This window comes from Sparus aurata, chromosome 23 (assembly GCF_900880675.1).
Source record: "Sparus aurata chromosome 23, fSpaAur1.1, whole genome shotgun sequence".
In the NCBI taxonomy this organism is placed as follows: domain Eukaryota; kingdom Metazoa; phylum Chordata; class Actinopteri; order Spariformes; family Sparidae; genus Sparus; species Sparus aurata.
This window is the reverse complement of record NC_044209.1, coordinates 16,703,777-16,720,476: the sequence shown is the minus strand read 5'-3', so window position 1 is coordinate 16,720,476 and position 16,700 is coordinate 16,703,777. Positions and strand designations below refer to the sequence as shown.

Sequence of the window (16,700 nt, the reverse complement as noted above, 5' to 3'; positions counted from 1 at the left end):
GCATCAGGATGAGAGCGGCTGACCTCACAGGATACATTAACTATGACAGGATGCAGGTGTCCAAAATTAGCAGGAAGAGAGTCTAATTTTAAAGATCACTGCGTTTCCACACACACACATCCCATTTTTAACCAACAGCAAGTATATCTTACGGGGGTGTGACGTGGGACAGTTGCAGCCGTTTTCGTGTGCCAATATTTTGCATTGTGAATAAGACACGTGCTGACAGCTAGACACAAGTCTGACTCAAATATTAATTTCTAAATATGTGAATAAAAAAGACCAATATAGCAGTCATATCCCCAAACGGAACAAGCATATGTTGACATATACTGAAAAATATAATGCAATATATTAGAAATACATTTTAGTTATATTTGACATATGATGTGTATTTGACTATACATACTAACATACTGCCATCTTCTTTACTCTACTCACTGTAACATTATGTTCATGAAGTAAAGCACATTTATCCTCCAGCTCCAGTTGGCATTCAACATCACAGAACATAAACACTCGACAATGGAGGTCACCTCTGCGGATCACTGCTGCAATCAGGTTAATAAACAGGAGTGAGGATAAACCCACTTTTTAATCCCAGGCGTCTTTTGTCTTGTTTTGATAAAGAGCCCCGCAGTAACAGAGATTTAAAAATGTATTACAGTCTGTGTTTCCTTTCAGTCCACTTCCTTCTCTGTGGTCTTTTTTTCAATGTCTTAGTTGTAACACTGGTCAACTCGTGCAGAATGTGTCTTCGCCTCAGTTGGTGCTCTGGTGCCCTCTCAGCTGACACTAAAATTTCTCATGTCTCATCACTCGTAGAGATATTCAATGGAAAGCCGGCTTTGGGAATGTTTAGTCAGAAAAACATGGGAGTTAACTTGTGAAGGTGGGGTTTAAATAGAAAAGATGCTATGGAGTTGCATTATGTGAAGTGTTAGACCCCAAAATAAAACCCAGGAGGTACAGGACCAGCTCTACATTATAAAGGGTTAGGATGTGTAGGATCCAGTTTTTCAGAGCATTACCCAAAACAACATTGCTGTAAATGTGCCTGCCAAAACGCGATTTTTCCTTCTATTCTACCGTTGTGGTGTTGTGAAATGTTCTGACTTGGTCTCTCAGTGGGATAATCCTGACCCCATCCGTTCATTATGGTGACGTAAACCCTCCGGCTGTCACTGCTCGTTCAGAACACCAGAAAACCTGTAGAGGTCATGACCTTTTGAAGCAGCATGGCCCGACGGAAGGAGGGGAGATATTAAAGGTCATCTAAATGTGACCTTGTCGGGTCAACTTAAAACAACCTATATGTAGATTTGTAGATGTTCTGTATCTGGAGGACAGGACAACATACATTTCTTGCACGAACACAAAAGTCTTATCTGTCCACTTCAAAGACCGCCACATGGACCGTAGCACACTTGTTTTCATTCACTGAGCCTTGGAGACCTCTCTGTCCGTTCCTCTGGTTTCTCAATGGCTCTAAACAGGATTAAACCCCTGGAATGTCAGAGTGAGGTCAGTGGAATAAAGGCAGCTCCAGGATTTACCCTCCTCCTCCATCATCCGCTCACCGTGTTCGCATGCTTGAAGTGGCATATTGTTATTAAAGGACCAAGGTGGATGATGGATGCTGGTTTTTTTTTGTTTTGTTTTTTTTATCCCCACAGCAGAAATGTCACTCAACATGGAAAATGGGGTAGCAGTTTGGCTATTGGGTCGATCTGTTGGTCGGTTCAGAATCATACTGACTCTGGTGGCCCTCTGCCTTCATCTGGCAACCCACTGAGGTTGACATTTATGGTTTTCTTTTCTATGAAATGTCTCAACAGCTATTTGATTGACGGGCTTGGAATTTGCTACACACATTCATGTTCCCCCAGGATGAGTTGCAGTCACTTTGGTGACCCTTTGGCAAATTGGACGAGAGCCAGAACTTCACTTTAAATGGTCACCTGGACATAAAAATGGCATGTATAGTCATAAATCTCACCTGAGCGGTCCCATCAATGAAACAACGTGATTGGCTGACATTTTTACCGATTCGGCTATGGCTTTTGTTGGGGAGGGGCGGGACATGTGTCATATAACCGCCATCTTTGGCGTTACGGAAGTTTCTATTCAGTGTGCTTTAATTGGTCGGTCTCTCTCTTAGTGTCTCTGGCAGTAGAGCAAATTAGTAAATGCTAGCACGCTAACATGATAATCTAAGATGGAGAATGTGGTAAAGAGTATACCCTCTAAACATCTGCATGCGAATATTGTTAGCACGTCAGCATTTCTCTTAAACTGAGCAGTGACTGACAGATTAGAGGGCATTGGCTGTAGACTCTAAGGATTGTTAAACAATTAATATCAGGGAGAAATGGGACTACAGCTCTACAGCTCTATAAAGTTCCACAGCCTGTCTCTCCCGTTCTCCTCCAGCCACTTCATCCCGATCCAACGCCTAACCTCTCGAGGTCCTGCGTTACCTCCACCCCCCTGCACAATTGCCCAACCAAGTGGAAGCTGCTGTGTCTGGCATCGGGCAACGTTTTGGGACATGGTGGGGCGGGGTGAACGGGAGAAGCTTTGCCACCCAAATTGACCGCAGGAGCCCCCCCCGCCCCCGCGTCTGTGGGGTCCTGAAGAGGGAAAAAGATTGGGGGCATGGATTTTGGGAAGGGGGATTATTGGACGAAGATCATAGGCATGCCTTCACAGATAGCGGAGGGCTCATTACACACATAGCACGAGACTTTAATACAGTTGGTCTGCCTTTCGACGCTCAGACGTACTGCCAACCCCCCGCGTGGAATCAGACACCACACAGACAGATAATCCCACCAAAAGTCTGTCATTTGATGTCGCCCCCCCCCCAGACTCACAAGACACAAATAGGCATATATGTGTTATGCATCCGTACACAGACACACACACACACACACACACATAGCTGTGAGGATTTGCGCTCACAGCATGCAACTCTTTTTTGGGGGGTTCGGGGAGAGTAAAGGATTATTGATTTAGTAGGACACTGGCCAGATGTACCCACGCGCCTGACACACTGGGGTGAAATTCAACGACATCAACTCTGCGATTTTCCGTCTGGAAATATCAACATCTGATTTGTGTAGAGAGGAAGCTTTTGGCATTGAGTGCTTTCACTTCCCTCCATTAGTAATAGCAAAGCCATTACCAATGGAGGCCTTTTCATTCATGTCTAATAAACTGAAGGTCCATCAATCCGTCCACACAATGACTGACTTCTGTGTCGACGTCGCAAATCCCAGGCCTCTTGATCGGCCCCTGCTCTTCATCCATATGCCATTTTCCATCTCTTCATCTCGGCTCTTTGCTTTCTCAGCCTGTCAGCGTCTCTCCCTCGGCCTTCTCTTCGCCCTCTCGGCATTCACGTCACGTCCTCGCCTCCCCATTTTGAGATTTTAAAATCAAACCGATGCAGTAGCTATTTCATATTGAAGTGATACAGTGAACGGGACTTAAACACAGCCTGAGCTCAGAGCACATGAAGGTTAGCTGCCCGATGTGGGTTTCTGTGCGTCTCTGTGTATATGTGAGCTTGAGCATGTAAATGGAGCTGGCAGGACCAGCGAGCAGGACCAGACTCAGGAAGGAAGGAGCTCCACTCAAATTAATCTCCACTGGATGGCCCAGTAAAGGAGCGGAGCCATTTTTGGGAGCAAGGAGCCATCTCCTAGGTGAGTGCTATGGCAACAGCCAATGTGGGCCCCAGCTTTCAGGGCTGTCCTTTTCAAGCGCCCGATCAAAAGTGGCAGGCCAGGTTTTTTTGTTATGTGGCGTCTCTCACTCTCGCTCTTGCCCATTCTTCTGCTGCTCCTTTTCTCTCCCTTCATGACATGGTCCTGGCCTCGTTCACCAGGGAAGCTGTGAGAAGACTGCAGAGGGCGAATATCTGTGGGAAAGTGTTGCCAGACAACACAGGGGTATGTGACAGTGAGGGCAAGCTAATATGGTCTGGGATGAATAGGGAATATAAACGACTACTCGAGATATATTGTCACAGCTACGTTCTTGCAGTTGCATCAAACTTACGAGAACTGCAGAGTTGATGTTTTCCCCTTTTTGTCCGCTTGAAAGTTAGCAAGTTTGAACACACAAAATATATTAACCATTGATTGCACAAAATATAGGCAGAGCTTCTGGGTCTAAAATGCTTTTAGTGCCTTAAACCTGCATTATTTTCTTATGGCCAGTTGGGGGCGCTGCTAGTGGTTGCAAATAGAAGTACAAGTGTATGTAAACTTATGAGAAAATTGCCCGACTTCTGACATGATTTATTACTTTAGTTAACATTTTCCTAGTGAGTTTATGGTCTCGATCGTTAGCTTCAGGTCTTATTCAATACAAAACACTTTGTACACTTTAGGGCGTGACTACCTCGTGATTGACAAGCTGCTACCACAGCGTGTCCCTAGTTCTCAGTAGGATCCAATCATGGATATAAAAAGGGAAATAGAGTCGGAGGCAAAGCCCCGTTCAATCCTCTGCAAACCAGTACTCAGGGAGCTTGCGCACTGGATACTTGTACTGGCCAAGCTGGCTAACTTCAAGTCCCCAGCTAACTTGAAAGGGGACAAAATAATCTAATTGTGCAGCTATTCTAGACATTCTAAATGTGATCAGGGGTGAGGATGCTTCAAAAAACATATCCATTATTTCACAGCCACTTCTTTCAGTGTAAGCTTACATGAAAAAAGCTTTTTGTCCCCCCTGTGCATCACGTGACGTTGTGATTCCACAGTTTGGCCTCTATGTCAAATTGACTTTTTTGACCATTTGTTTCACTGAACATTATTTTCATTGTCTGCTAATGTTCATGTTTCTGTGTCTAATGACAACCTCAAAAGCACAGAGGCACGTCTCAACGGGTTAAGCCTAAATAAAATTATGTAATGTCCACTGTCCCATTTCCCAATGAGCGTTTCTTCAGTTTGAATTTTTTTCTTGTTGTGCTGTATTCAACTGAATATTAGTCAAAAATTATTTGAAATCATTCAGCTTTAATATACATTTTACACAAAGCCCCAACCAGTTTGGAATCGGGTTGTATTTCCAAATATTCTGATGTTGAATTTCCAGAAACTGGTTTTCTTCTGGAAATTTTCAACATCTTCTGGAAATACTTTCTTAAACTTCATCCTAAAACCTTGACATAACTGACATCAGGTGTGGTATTAGAGTTTATTACACTTATAGAACAGTGATTACCTGGAGTGTTACAAGGTGCATGTCAACGAGTACAGTAGTCACTAAAATTAGCATCACTTAGGGGTTATTAAAAGGTATGTTCACGTCACAAAACACATGCTGAATAATTCACCTCACCTCTCCTGCTGCCTCTGACCCTCTGGTTGGTAGATACATTCAGGAGCTGCTTCTATATTTATGTTAACAGAGAGCCACCTTGTGGATACATGAGGAAGTCCACGGAGACAAATGGGAGGCAATCGCCTAGATCGAGACTATATCGTTGTTAAGATAGGTGTTCCATTATTTTTAAAAGACGCAACAAAAGGTTCAGCTACAAGTGCACAAACAAGATGTTAATCTGATTCCCTGCATTTAGGATATATTTACCTGCATTTTCAATAGCCAATAACCTCCATGCTCTCCCTGACTGCCCCACCTAACGTGAACCCATGTACTGGTGCAGCCAGCCAAGATAGCGAGACACTTTCTGGAAGATGAATCCGTTAGTGCAGTCGGCCCCTGTCGGCTGGCTGACCACCCCAGTGAGGAAGAACACATCCCTGTACAGGGTGAGCAGGGGGCTGCCGGAGTTCATGCCGCAGTCGGCATTGGCCCGGGGAGTGGTGCAGCCCATCTTATTGGTCATGAGGTCGGGGTGACGCTCCAGACACTGCGACAGGCTGTCGTACGCCAGCTGGTTGAACATGAGCGGGCCCGCGAAAGAAGCAGCCTGCGGGGTTTCTTTCCAGCCAGTGATGACGGTCGAGTACTCCCCAGACATCAGGACGCTCTCTGCAAAGCTTTTTTCCGGCAGACACGCAGCAATCACGTCTTTCTTGAAATTGATTCTGCCGTCAAGCACAAGCACAGCCAGGTCGTATTCAGGGCGGCCTTCCAAATAGCGCTGGTGGACATGTTTGTTTTTGACAGGCAGCGTCTGCTGTCCACTTTCATAGCCGGTGCTGCGTTTGCCTGAGGAGGTGCAGGTGAGACAAGACATTCAGGATGCTCAAGCACACATGCTGACATATAGAGCTGCCACGTTTAGCAGATTAATGGATTACTTGATCAACGGGAAATTGTTTTAATACTCGAATCGTTTTTGTTGTTTTTTTTGCAAACACTGACACTGACTGCAGCTTCTCAAATGTGAAGATCTGAAGCCCAGCTGTGACTTATGTGTTGGTAAACTGAATGTCGTTTTAAATTAGAAATATCGGTAAGACAAAACGAGACATCTGAAGATGTCACCTCAGGCTCTGAGAAACGGTAACAGGCATTTTTTTCATTTTCTGACATGAAAATTAGAAAACAATCAGACATCATGCGATAATAGAAATAGTGCTGGAGTAACAACTGTGATTGGAGAAAAGCTCAGTCCCAAAGTTTTTAACGCTCTTAAGCAGAAACGAAAACTCTCTGTACTACTTGTTCGGTTAATTTTTGGGGTAACCTTAATAGTCTACTGGAAACCCCTTTATGGCCCATACTAAACACAGAAATGTGGTTTCCTATGAACTTTTATTATTAAAATGTCATCTATAGGTTTAGCAGATCAGATTAAGCTTGGTTGCTAAAAGTTGCATGTTGGGCAATTTGAGTAATTAGCATAATGAGCTAATTAAGGGGAGACACTACAGGTGAAGAATGGGGACATTTTTTTAACTACTATATATCACCATGAAACTTCCCCAGTTGATTACTTACATTAAGACATTTTTTTTTTATATTATGAGTTTTCTGAAATTGTATGTTTAAATATGCAAATGATGCATTGTCTAATTAAATATGTGCTAATTTGCATACATTTCCAGAACATAAATCTAAACATTGAATAAAGCCAGGATTAAAATTCTTGTTTCATTTTGTTGACATATTATAGCCAAAGGTTTTTACAGAGGGAAATTTGGATATCTCTTTTTATCACTCCATAAATCAGAAAATACTGTCAACAGCCATATTTTCGCCCTGTTTTTAGGAATAAAATGTTATATAAATCAGGCTATGAATGATATATGAACAAACCCCTCTGTCAATACCTTCGGAATATAGATAGGAATAAAACTGGAAAGTTTGGTGTATATAAGTGCTACTGAAGTGGAGATTTTTGGCTCAGAGTATGAGAAAAAACTCATTTTGAGAAACGGCCTATAAAGATATGTATTGTGTACAGATAGATTACACTTCAATCATAAAAGTTTATAGGAAACACAATTTCTGGGTCCAAGAAATTTCCAGTAGACTATAATCCAAATCCCTAACCCTAACTCTTCCTAACTCTTTGTGGGGTTAGCCCTGTTTAAAGACCTCATCTCCTAATTGTTATTTTGTCTCTGTATATATTAGAGGGTATTCTGACCACATGGATATATTTAGCGGATCCTAATGTTGCACCATTGAATGCTGTTTCTGTAGTTGGTAGCAGCAGTAACGGAGACAAGGGAGTGTGTTTTGTCTACTCACCGACAGCAACGCTGAAAGAGGTGTATTTGTTGGCGCACTGAGCTGAAGTCAGGACCAGGTTCTCTTTCAGAATGACTCCGCTACAATAACCTGTGGACTCTGAACTCGTCAGGAGAGCCTGCGAACAGCACAGTGAATCCCTGCATCACGACTTACCAATTAAAAAGTGGTTTACTGCGTGACCTGTGATGCGTCTGTGTGTGTGATTTCCTACCTGCCAGGGACACTCTGAAGGATTACACTGTAGTCCTTGAAAGTTGCTGCGCATGTTGCTGGACAATCTTTCCTCCCACCGACTCGACACAGCGATCTTACCACAGGGGAACGACCCTGAGAGGACAAGGTGAGACCGTTACTTTTACATTCTTAGATTTTGCCTTCATTTTATTGTTGATGGGTTTTTTCATTTTTTAAATTAAAGAATAAAGTTGTTGGTCAAATGTAAGAGTCTCGATTTCATCTCAGCTGGCTGTAGGGCATGTCGATGTCTGACTGACAGCAGCTGGCAGGCTGAGCTCCGGCGTTGTGACCGTACCCCCTTACTTTAATCTGCATCTTTATCCCCAACCCCAACCAGTTGTCCTCTGAGATGCTTAAGCTGACGCCAACCCTAACCACTTATCTCTGCTTTTAAGGAAGCCTGTTACTGTATTAAAGAAAGCCTTTTTTTAAACATACTGGACAGGGACTACAGATGAAAAATGGCCCACTAGACTAACATAACCTATGGCCTAACATCAAACATGGGCAGGGGCACTACATTGAAACATCATTTTATTTCTCTATAATCAGTAAGACAACCTTTATCTCTAGATAATCAACCAGCCATTTTTGAAAAACATTCACCACTCGTCTTTTTTTTAGACCTGTCTGATCCTTCACAGGTAGCTTTGAGTTCAGTTGTATGCGTTTTATTGACTGCACATCTATTTTCTCTCTACATTAAGGTTACATTTGCCGCCAACCTTCGTGATCACAGTGCTTTTTCATCCTCTGAGTGATAGTTCATTTTTTTGTTTCGGGAGTGAATGCAATGCTTTGTGCAAGTAGCAAATACATGAGGGGGACAAACTGAGGCTTGGCTCGTTCAACGAGCAAAGGTTCGGGACAAGATGTGTCTTCACGCTTGTAGGTCGGATAAGAAGGTGACTTTAATGAGAAAATGACTCAATCTACGACCATATAACTTGCTACTACGAAACCAAAAACATATAAATGTCTCTCTTTTTAGTGTAATTGCATGTAAAGAATACTAATACTTGCATACTAATTGAATCAATTAGCTGCAGTTTAAACCTTGAAACAGACGTACCCACAGCCTCGCACTTATTCCTGTCCAGAGTGCTGAGCCTCCATCCCCAGGCGCAGGAGCACTCGTAGGACGTGTAGCCCGGTTTACAGAACTGTGAGCAGCCTTTGTTCTTTTCCAGGGTGCACACGGTCTCATCTGCATCGGGGAAACAGGAGGAGAAATTTGTAGCACTCACACACACGAAGCAAAACGAGATGTGAATCAACAACGGTGCCGTCGACATCCGCGCTTCACCTTTCTCGCAGTGGACCCCCGAGAAACCCGACTTGCAGACGCAGTCGTAGCCTCCCACGCTGTCCGAACACATGGCTCCGTTCTTGCAGGGCTTCTCTGCGCACTGGTCTCCGTCTAAACACAGACAACAGGTCTATGAGATGATGTAATGTGGTGCTAATGACTGCACAGTGATGAAAGGTCTTTTTAACAGGGCACTTACCCACATAGACGGCCCAGAAGATATCCTGCAAGAGAACAAACGCATGATAAGTGCGCAGTTAAAGCTGCAGACTGAAACAGACAAATCAACAGCGATGTCGTAATGCTAAAGCAAAGTCAACCCTGGCGCTCACCGTGCGGTACGAGTCCTTGAAGACACTTCTGGCCTGCTCGTAGGTGCACACCTTCTCCATGCAAACCTGCTCCAGGGTGGGTGGGTTACCGCCATCGAGGTTCCTCTTCTGACGGGAGATCACAGTGCTCGCCTGCTGCTTGTCCAAGAACACTGGAGGAACAGTTCATGTCTAAGCTGGTTCATCCACAACAGACTGAACCACAGACTTCGGTTTGAACGGGTTTGCCCGAACAGATTGAGCTGCTGCTCGCCAATAAAGAGGCTCGAAGGAATCTGCACAGATCTTGTGTGATTAGCAGCTACGGTTTTTGAGAGTTTGCAAAATAAAGGCACTGACATTTTTCAATTAGATTGATTAGGTCAGGGTAAGGGCTACCATTTTGCTGATTCACAACTACTAGTACTACTTTTGCCTTGAAACAAAACTGGAACAAATAAACAGAGCTACATTAATCCAAGTGTCTCATTCATTGAGGCTTAAACTTCTGTTTGATAAACCCTGAATCTCTGAAAAGACTCTGACATGTCACACTCAGCATGCTGCCATCTTGACCTCCTTTATCTCCTCACTTCTTTTCCCTCTCCCTACTAAACCATCACTGCTGACTCATCGGGCTCCAAGCTGGCCGGCCCGCTCACCTGTACCTGTCTGAATGGCGGCCACAGCCCCCGCCAGCACACACAGCAGAGCGGCAGATGTGGTCGAGGAGCACATGGTGACACCGGGGTTCGCGATGAGTCAAGAAGTCGGTGCAGCAGAGGTCAATGTGTACTGCTTACAAAGACAAACAAAGTACAGACATGTAATTGGGAATAAAATGTTAAATGTTGTATGAGGTTGTAATATCAGTGAAATACTGTTGCCTAGTTTGTTTTATATCTATCTTTAAGTGGTTGACTGAGGAGCTCTCATTGGCTACGATGCATTACTGGATATCGCTGTGCCACTTAAGAGGCCGCTTGTTTAAAGGACCTCATCAACATGTCGGATACCACTGGTCTCTTTATTTAAGGTGCAGTAAGCGATTCTGGAGAATGATACCTGATTATTAAGTCTCACTCCCAGTCTTTAAATAATGACACTCAACAATAGACCATCTTTCTCCAGAGTTGGTCGATGCACTAACGTTCCCGTGCAGTCGGGGCGGCTTTCAAAACAAAGAACAGTACCAAGGAAGCGAAAAATGAACAAATTGGCACTCCCTTTTTAAAGAGAGTCCACCTTCCCCTCATCTGGAGTCAGCTTGATCCTGGATGTTGCGATGGAACCAGGTCTCTGTAAAGATGCAGGCACAGTCTCTACTGACTTGTACATGACTGTTTGTTGTTTATGTTTTTACATCATAGCGCTCCTAAAGCATGCAGCCATGTTTTTTAGCTTTTGTTCTATTTTGCAAATATCTCTAATTTATCACAATAAATATGGTATTACTTATCAAGTTGACATCTTGCAGATTTACTTGTTTTTGTTGTCTTTCATTTATGCATGTGTTTAGTATCTGGATATGAGTAGCATGACCATGCAACTCATTAATAAAGTGCAATTTGATCATGTAGCTTGTGATTATTGACGTTGCAGTAAATAATGAATGAATTCTCTTTATTATGGGAAGTCAACTAAAACATCCCAGTCAAAATGAAATAAAACAACAGTTGTAAATGTGACTAAACTTTATCATTATTATTATTATGTTTTCTTTATTTAATAATTTATGAGCAGCCAGTAAATGACATCATCAGTGATGGTGCAGTTTTTTCTGCAGCTCATTGCTGCCCTGAAGCTACACTGCTGGGGTTTATTTATTACCATTATCTATTCTAAATAGTTTACATATAATAAACAAACACTGGCGGCCTCTGTAGTATCTCAAAGCACGTTTTTGTTTCAGCAGTTCAGAGGAGCTATTCCAGGTTAGCTTCTTTATGTTAGCTTTCTGACTGTGTAGCTCTCCTGCAGCCTGTTAGCATTAGCTCATCTGATGCTACACAACACAGAAGGAGCCAGAGCAAATATTAACGTGATATTAAACACGATGCTGCGATTTATTAACACGTTTACAACGCATTTAAAAGCATGAAAAAGGTTAATATGTCCGTCATGTTGTTGTTTCAGGGTGGGTCAGTTCAGCTGACCAACATGGTTCTGAGTAACGGTCCGAGACAGCAACAACAAAAACAACAACAACAGTCGGTACCTACCGCTGCGGACAGGATGTTGGTTCCGGTCCGGCCTGGTCCTGAAACACCCCCGCAGCCTCCTGAACGGATCGGGCCTATCGATCAGAACTAACAGATGATGATGATGATGAGCACATCCGAGCCTTTCTCGCCTCCTCCCACTGTTTACTGTCGGCTCCGTGTAATGACGAGGAGCAGCCGGCGGGGGGCGCTGCAGGACAGAGCTGACTGCCACTGTGCAGAAAGTAAGAATTAATACTATGATGTGAAGAGGTACCCAGAAGTAAAAGTAAATGTACTGTGTTGAAAGATTGCTTTGGTAAAAGCAGGGATGGAATGTAATTGAATACACTGACTCAGGTACTGTACTGTAAAGGTACAATACGTAGTTTTGGGGAAGAAGAGAAATATCTTCATTGACTGATTTATTTTTTAATGTCTTAACAAACTAAATAAACAATTTGTCTTTATTTTCATGACTGACTAAAGTGATTAGACAAACTGACCTTTAAAGGACACCACAGTTTCATACTGTTTAACTTTGTTTATATGTGGCAACATTTTCTAGCTTCAAATTGTGCAAAGAGTTTGTATTATTAACTCATTGATATTGTAAATATAAAAATTCTGAGTTTGAATTTCTTCTCGAACACTACAAAGTGCCACTTAAAGCACAACTTTGAGGTACTAATTAACATGAACTCATGGCTTGTTGTCATGTTTCTGTTGTTTGACACATTAGCTACCTAATAGCTAGCTAGCTAACAGATTAACTAACCAACACATAATCTATCTAACTACCCAACTAACTAGCTAGCTAAGTAGTTAACTGAGCAGCTAGTTAACTAGCTTACTAAGTAGCTAACAAACTGAGTAGCTAGCTAACAAGCTAACTAGATGGCTAACTCATTTACCAACTGTATATAGAGTAATTCAACTAGCTCCTTCTTTAGTAGGCTATCTGTAAGCTAAAAAAAACTGCTTACACAATGATGCATCAGTATTAATCTTTATTCAAGGCAAGGAAAATGTAGGCATTCATTTATAAATCATTATTTATTTATTAATTGAGTATTATGTTTATATGTGCCATAATAAGATACGTGTATGTGGGTAGAAAGCCAGTGCTACATGATATTCTCACATTCTTGGCACACATGCTTGAAAAACACTCAGACATTTAGGACCTTCACTGTTATTTACCTCAGCAGTGTGATTTGAATCAGGACCACCTCTGATGTGCACACTTGATCAAACAAAATGGGATGCTATCTGCTGTGATCAATAGGAGAAGCCTCACTGCAAACAAATGCTCATCAATCCAGACAACAGCAAACAGCCAACAACCAGATTGGGGCTTTACACAAATCAGCTTTTAAGCGAACAAGTGAAAATCAAAGTGGATGGGAGGATTAGATGGAAACAGCTGAGAAACTGAGAGCAAAGAGGGTGCGAAGTTTTTGCCAAAGAGCACAATGAAGAAGAACAAGTCACACGCTATATCTCAGATGTAAGACAGAAACTAAAGAAGGGGTATTCATAAAACATGAGGTCACTCAGGAAGAGTTATGAGCCACTCTTTAGAGCTGTTGCATATTTGATATCAGACTTTGTGATTAGTGTTTCTTGGTGGTGATAATCAAACACACACACACACACACACACAATAATAATAGCGGCTGAAACTGGGTCATCAAGGCGATCCTGAGACCCTCCTGGGTGGCCTTATTTCAATGGGATTGCTTGTGAGAGCAATGTAATTTGCAGACAGGGCCGTGGAGCTTTAGTCTCAGCTGCAGCCATGTTAAATGTCTCTGTTTCCAAGTCTAATAAACGAGGTATTATAAGAGCCTGTTCGGACCAGCTGGTCCCCGGGTGCTGGATGGGACAGGAGCCGGACTGCCCAGTCCAGGGAGACTCACCCAGAGGTGGGGAGAGCCTGCACCGGCCTGCAGAGCTGCTGCTAGATGTGTAAATTATTAAGCTCGTGGTAATTTCCCTCGTGATTGTGGTCTGAGGTGAAATGTGTTTGTACACGTGTTTTGATATATGTTGACGGCGTGCACGTGTGTGAGAGCATGTACAGTATAAGCTGCATGCTGGTTGGCACACAGCGATGGTGGAAAGCTCTGTATTTCCCCAACAATCATCCATCTTCCTCTCCCAGTAATGTTTTATTCAACATCGCCCTCTTATATTGTCACTCACCTCCTCTCTTTCTCTCTCTCTCACGCCTGTTCCCATTTCTTCCCTCGCCTCTCATTATTCTTTGAGAGCTGGCTCTAAATTGGAGGCGAGCAGGGTAAGAAAGAGCGGCGCAGCGCTCACGTGTGACCCCGCTGACCCATTTCCCCTTCAAATCCAGGGTGCAATTTTACAGGAACACTAAACAAACAGCTCAGCCATCACAGACGGCATCTATAATTAATGCCACCTGATACTTGACAACTTTCTGATGGATTTAGCAGGCCGGAGACGAAATCCCCGGGACTCCCTTCATGTTGGAGTCTTGATTTTTCTCCTCGCAGCTTACCTCCTCTGCTTTTCATCACCGGGTTGGTTTACTTGTTAGCCATGCTAGCAGCTCCACTACTGGATTTTTTTGACAGACAGTCATGATTGTCTCCTGCAGATGAATTGTAGTGACTCCAGTGACTCCACGTCTTTTCATCCAGCGCCACCATCAGGTCAAATTAATGACCAAATCCCCCAAATAATGATACCCATATTAGCATTTAGCTGCACTTTCTGTTCATGTGCTGTGAATTAGCAAATATTAGCATGCTTATGCTAAACTAAGATAATGAACCTGATAAAGGTGATACTCTCTTAACAATAACATGTTAGCATTGTAGTGGGTTAGCCAGTGAGTATGCTAAAGTGACTGTTCTTGGCAGCACTTGACACTGCCTATCTCCTGGTTAATCAAAAGTTAGCCTATAGGTTAGCCCACCTGTTTGGAAGCTGCCAGGAAGGTATCTGTGGTTACACATGAAGACAAGCTAATATCCCCTCACAGTATTTGCCTGAGTTTGATTGATGATTTGCGTTTATTCAGGTTACTCGCATGTGTTTGACTCTTAACTCAAATCACTGTAACGTTACATTAGCCCCAAGCTAGAGAGCAACAACTGGCACAGAGCGTGTGTGCGTGTCAGTGTCTATTCTTCTCTCTGTAAATTAATAAAGTTAAGTACATTTCTCCTCCATTCAGCAGGAAAGTAAGACAGACCTAAAGCACATTACAGTGGATTTCAGTGACGCGAGAGTGGAGATAAATCCATTATTAAATCCCCCAAAACTAACTCTGCGCTCTCCTCTACTTTGAGTGTTTATTCTCCCAGAAGCTCCGAGCTCCAGCAAGCTGCCTACCAGTTAATGCTAAAAGGGGATTTTAGTTCAACTGGCTGCACAGAAAGCCATATAATTAAAAAAAACTAAAAATGATATTTGCATTAGAAATAAAAGTGCAGTGTAGGGATGATGTGTTTTTCTAGGCTAATTTGGAACCTCAACAAAGGGCTGATGGGATTTTGGACTTGATTTTGGATTATTGACGCAAATCAGATCAGTGGCAAGAACGAGATCATGGTGTGTTTTTTTTCAGCAAGATAGTCTTAACAGATGAACATCAAGTTTGTGATATTTGAAGGGTAAATTCAGTAGCTGGAATTAAAAAGCTAATACTAGGCTATGAACAGACTACATTGTGGTCACATGACTTAAACGTTACCGCCACTAAGCGTCTTACAACACAATTACCATATATGTTTTTCTATAAATTGATAAATCTACAAGTTATAAATTTAAAATTTTAAAAGAGGAGTCTCCGTGTTCGACGTCTGTGACAACCTCTGTAGTCTCTTTTAGCCGCTTTTTAAGACACTAAAGCGCTTTATAATTAAATTGTGGGACATTTAACGATGCATTTTTATGTCGAAGGAAAAACGTGTAAATATCTTAAGCCTGTGGTAACCATCAACTGTTCTATATAACTATTTCAGGCATTTGCCCTTTTTAAAAAAAAACTGACTTTGCAAACTGCTCTCCAAGGTCAAGGACTCGTTACTACAGCATTCTATCGGCCTCCCTCATCTTACGCCCCTGGTCCACATTTGTTTCGATGCACTCAGGAAACATTACAGGTGTGTAAGTTTGCGATGGCTCCGTTCTGCTCAGTTACCAACCATTCGAAATCGACACACACTTCTGTAGCGTTTGAGGCGATAACACGTGTTCGGCTTTGCACGTTTGTGCATGTCCACATGTGCTCGTTCGGTTCTGTGGCGATGTGACAGTGTGAGGTCCCCAGACGATGTGTGTAATGATGATGTAATGGGTTAATAACACACAGTCACTCATGCACACACACACACACTAACACTAATGACCTGCGTAGACCTTCCCTACAATTGACCTTACACACATATATCACGGCGGGAAGTAATAAGGTCAGGTGGGGTGTTTGATCGCACTTCATAACAAACACTCGTTACCTGCCCTGGTTTCATTATAACAGCACATCAAAAATACCGTCGCACATGTACAGTATCCGTTGCCCGGCACTGAATCCGACCACAAACAACAACCCACACACAACATAACCACGGCTATATCAAGGCGCCAAAACATTGGGTGGAATTGAGTTTGTGTGACAAGGACCAATGATGATGTTGTATTAAGTACTGGAGAGCAGGCAGGCACTAAACCCTGTGGGGGTCTTTCACAGCTACGCTAGCTGCTCTTGAAGAATCACCTTCCCCTGGCCCACATTTCTCTGTGATCAATTCACGTCTGCCGGCCATGTTTTATTTAACGCTTACTCGCGGCGCTCCCCTCCCTGCGTCCCCTGCAGCTCATTTGCTTGCATGTGAGAGAAAAGAATTAAGGGCACGTGAGTGCCCCCTTCCCACTTGCTCTTTTCTTTCTCTTCCCTGCATCTTTTTGAAGTTT

The 16,700-nt window shown here is 43.0% G+C and overlaps 1 protein-coding gene across 4 annotated transcripts; it reads right to left on the bottom strand.

The window, feature by feature from the left end:
• Window positions 1–5,200: 5,200 nt before the first annotated feature.
• Window positions 5,201–11,915, bottom strand: proza (protein Z, vitamin K-dependent plasma glycoprotein a). 4 transcript variants are annotated; one of them, XM_030407845.1, is made up of 9 exons: window positions 11,769–11,915; window positions 10,209–10,341; window positions 9,568–9,719; window positions 9,435–9,459; window positions 9,233–9,346; window positions 8,999–9,133; window positions 7,901–8,016; window positions 7,687–7,804; window positions 5,201–6,195 (listed from the first exon to the last, which is right to left on the bottom strand). In XM_030407845.1, the coding sequence occupies exons 2-9, from the start codon at window positions 10,282–10,284 to the stop codon at window positions 5,660–5,662; spliced, it is 1,272 nt and encodes a 423-aa protein (XP_030263705.1). In that variant the 5' UTR covers window positions 10,285–10,341; window positions 11,769–11,915; the 3' UTR covers window positions 5,201–5,659. The 4 variants fall into 4 exon arrangements, with proteins under 4 accessions (XP_030263705.1, XP_030263707.1, XP_030263706.1 ...); XM_030407847.1 differs by having other exon boundaries at window positions 10,215–10,341; window positions 11,769–11,907; XM_030407846.1 differs by having other exon boundaries at window positions 10,209–10,344; window positions 11,769–11,903.
• Window positions 11,916–16,700: the final 4,785 nt, after the last annotated feature.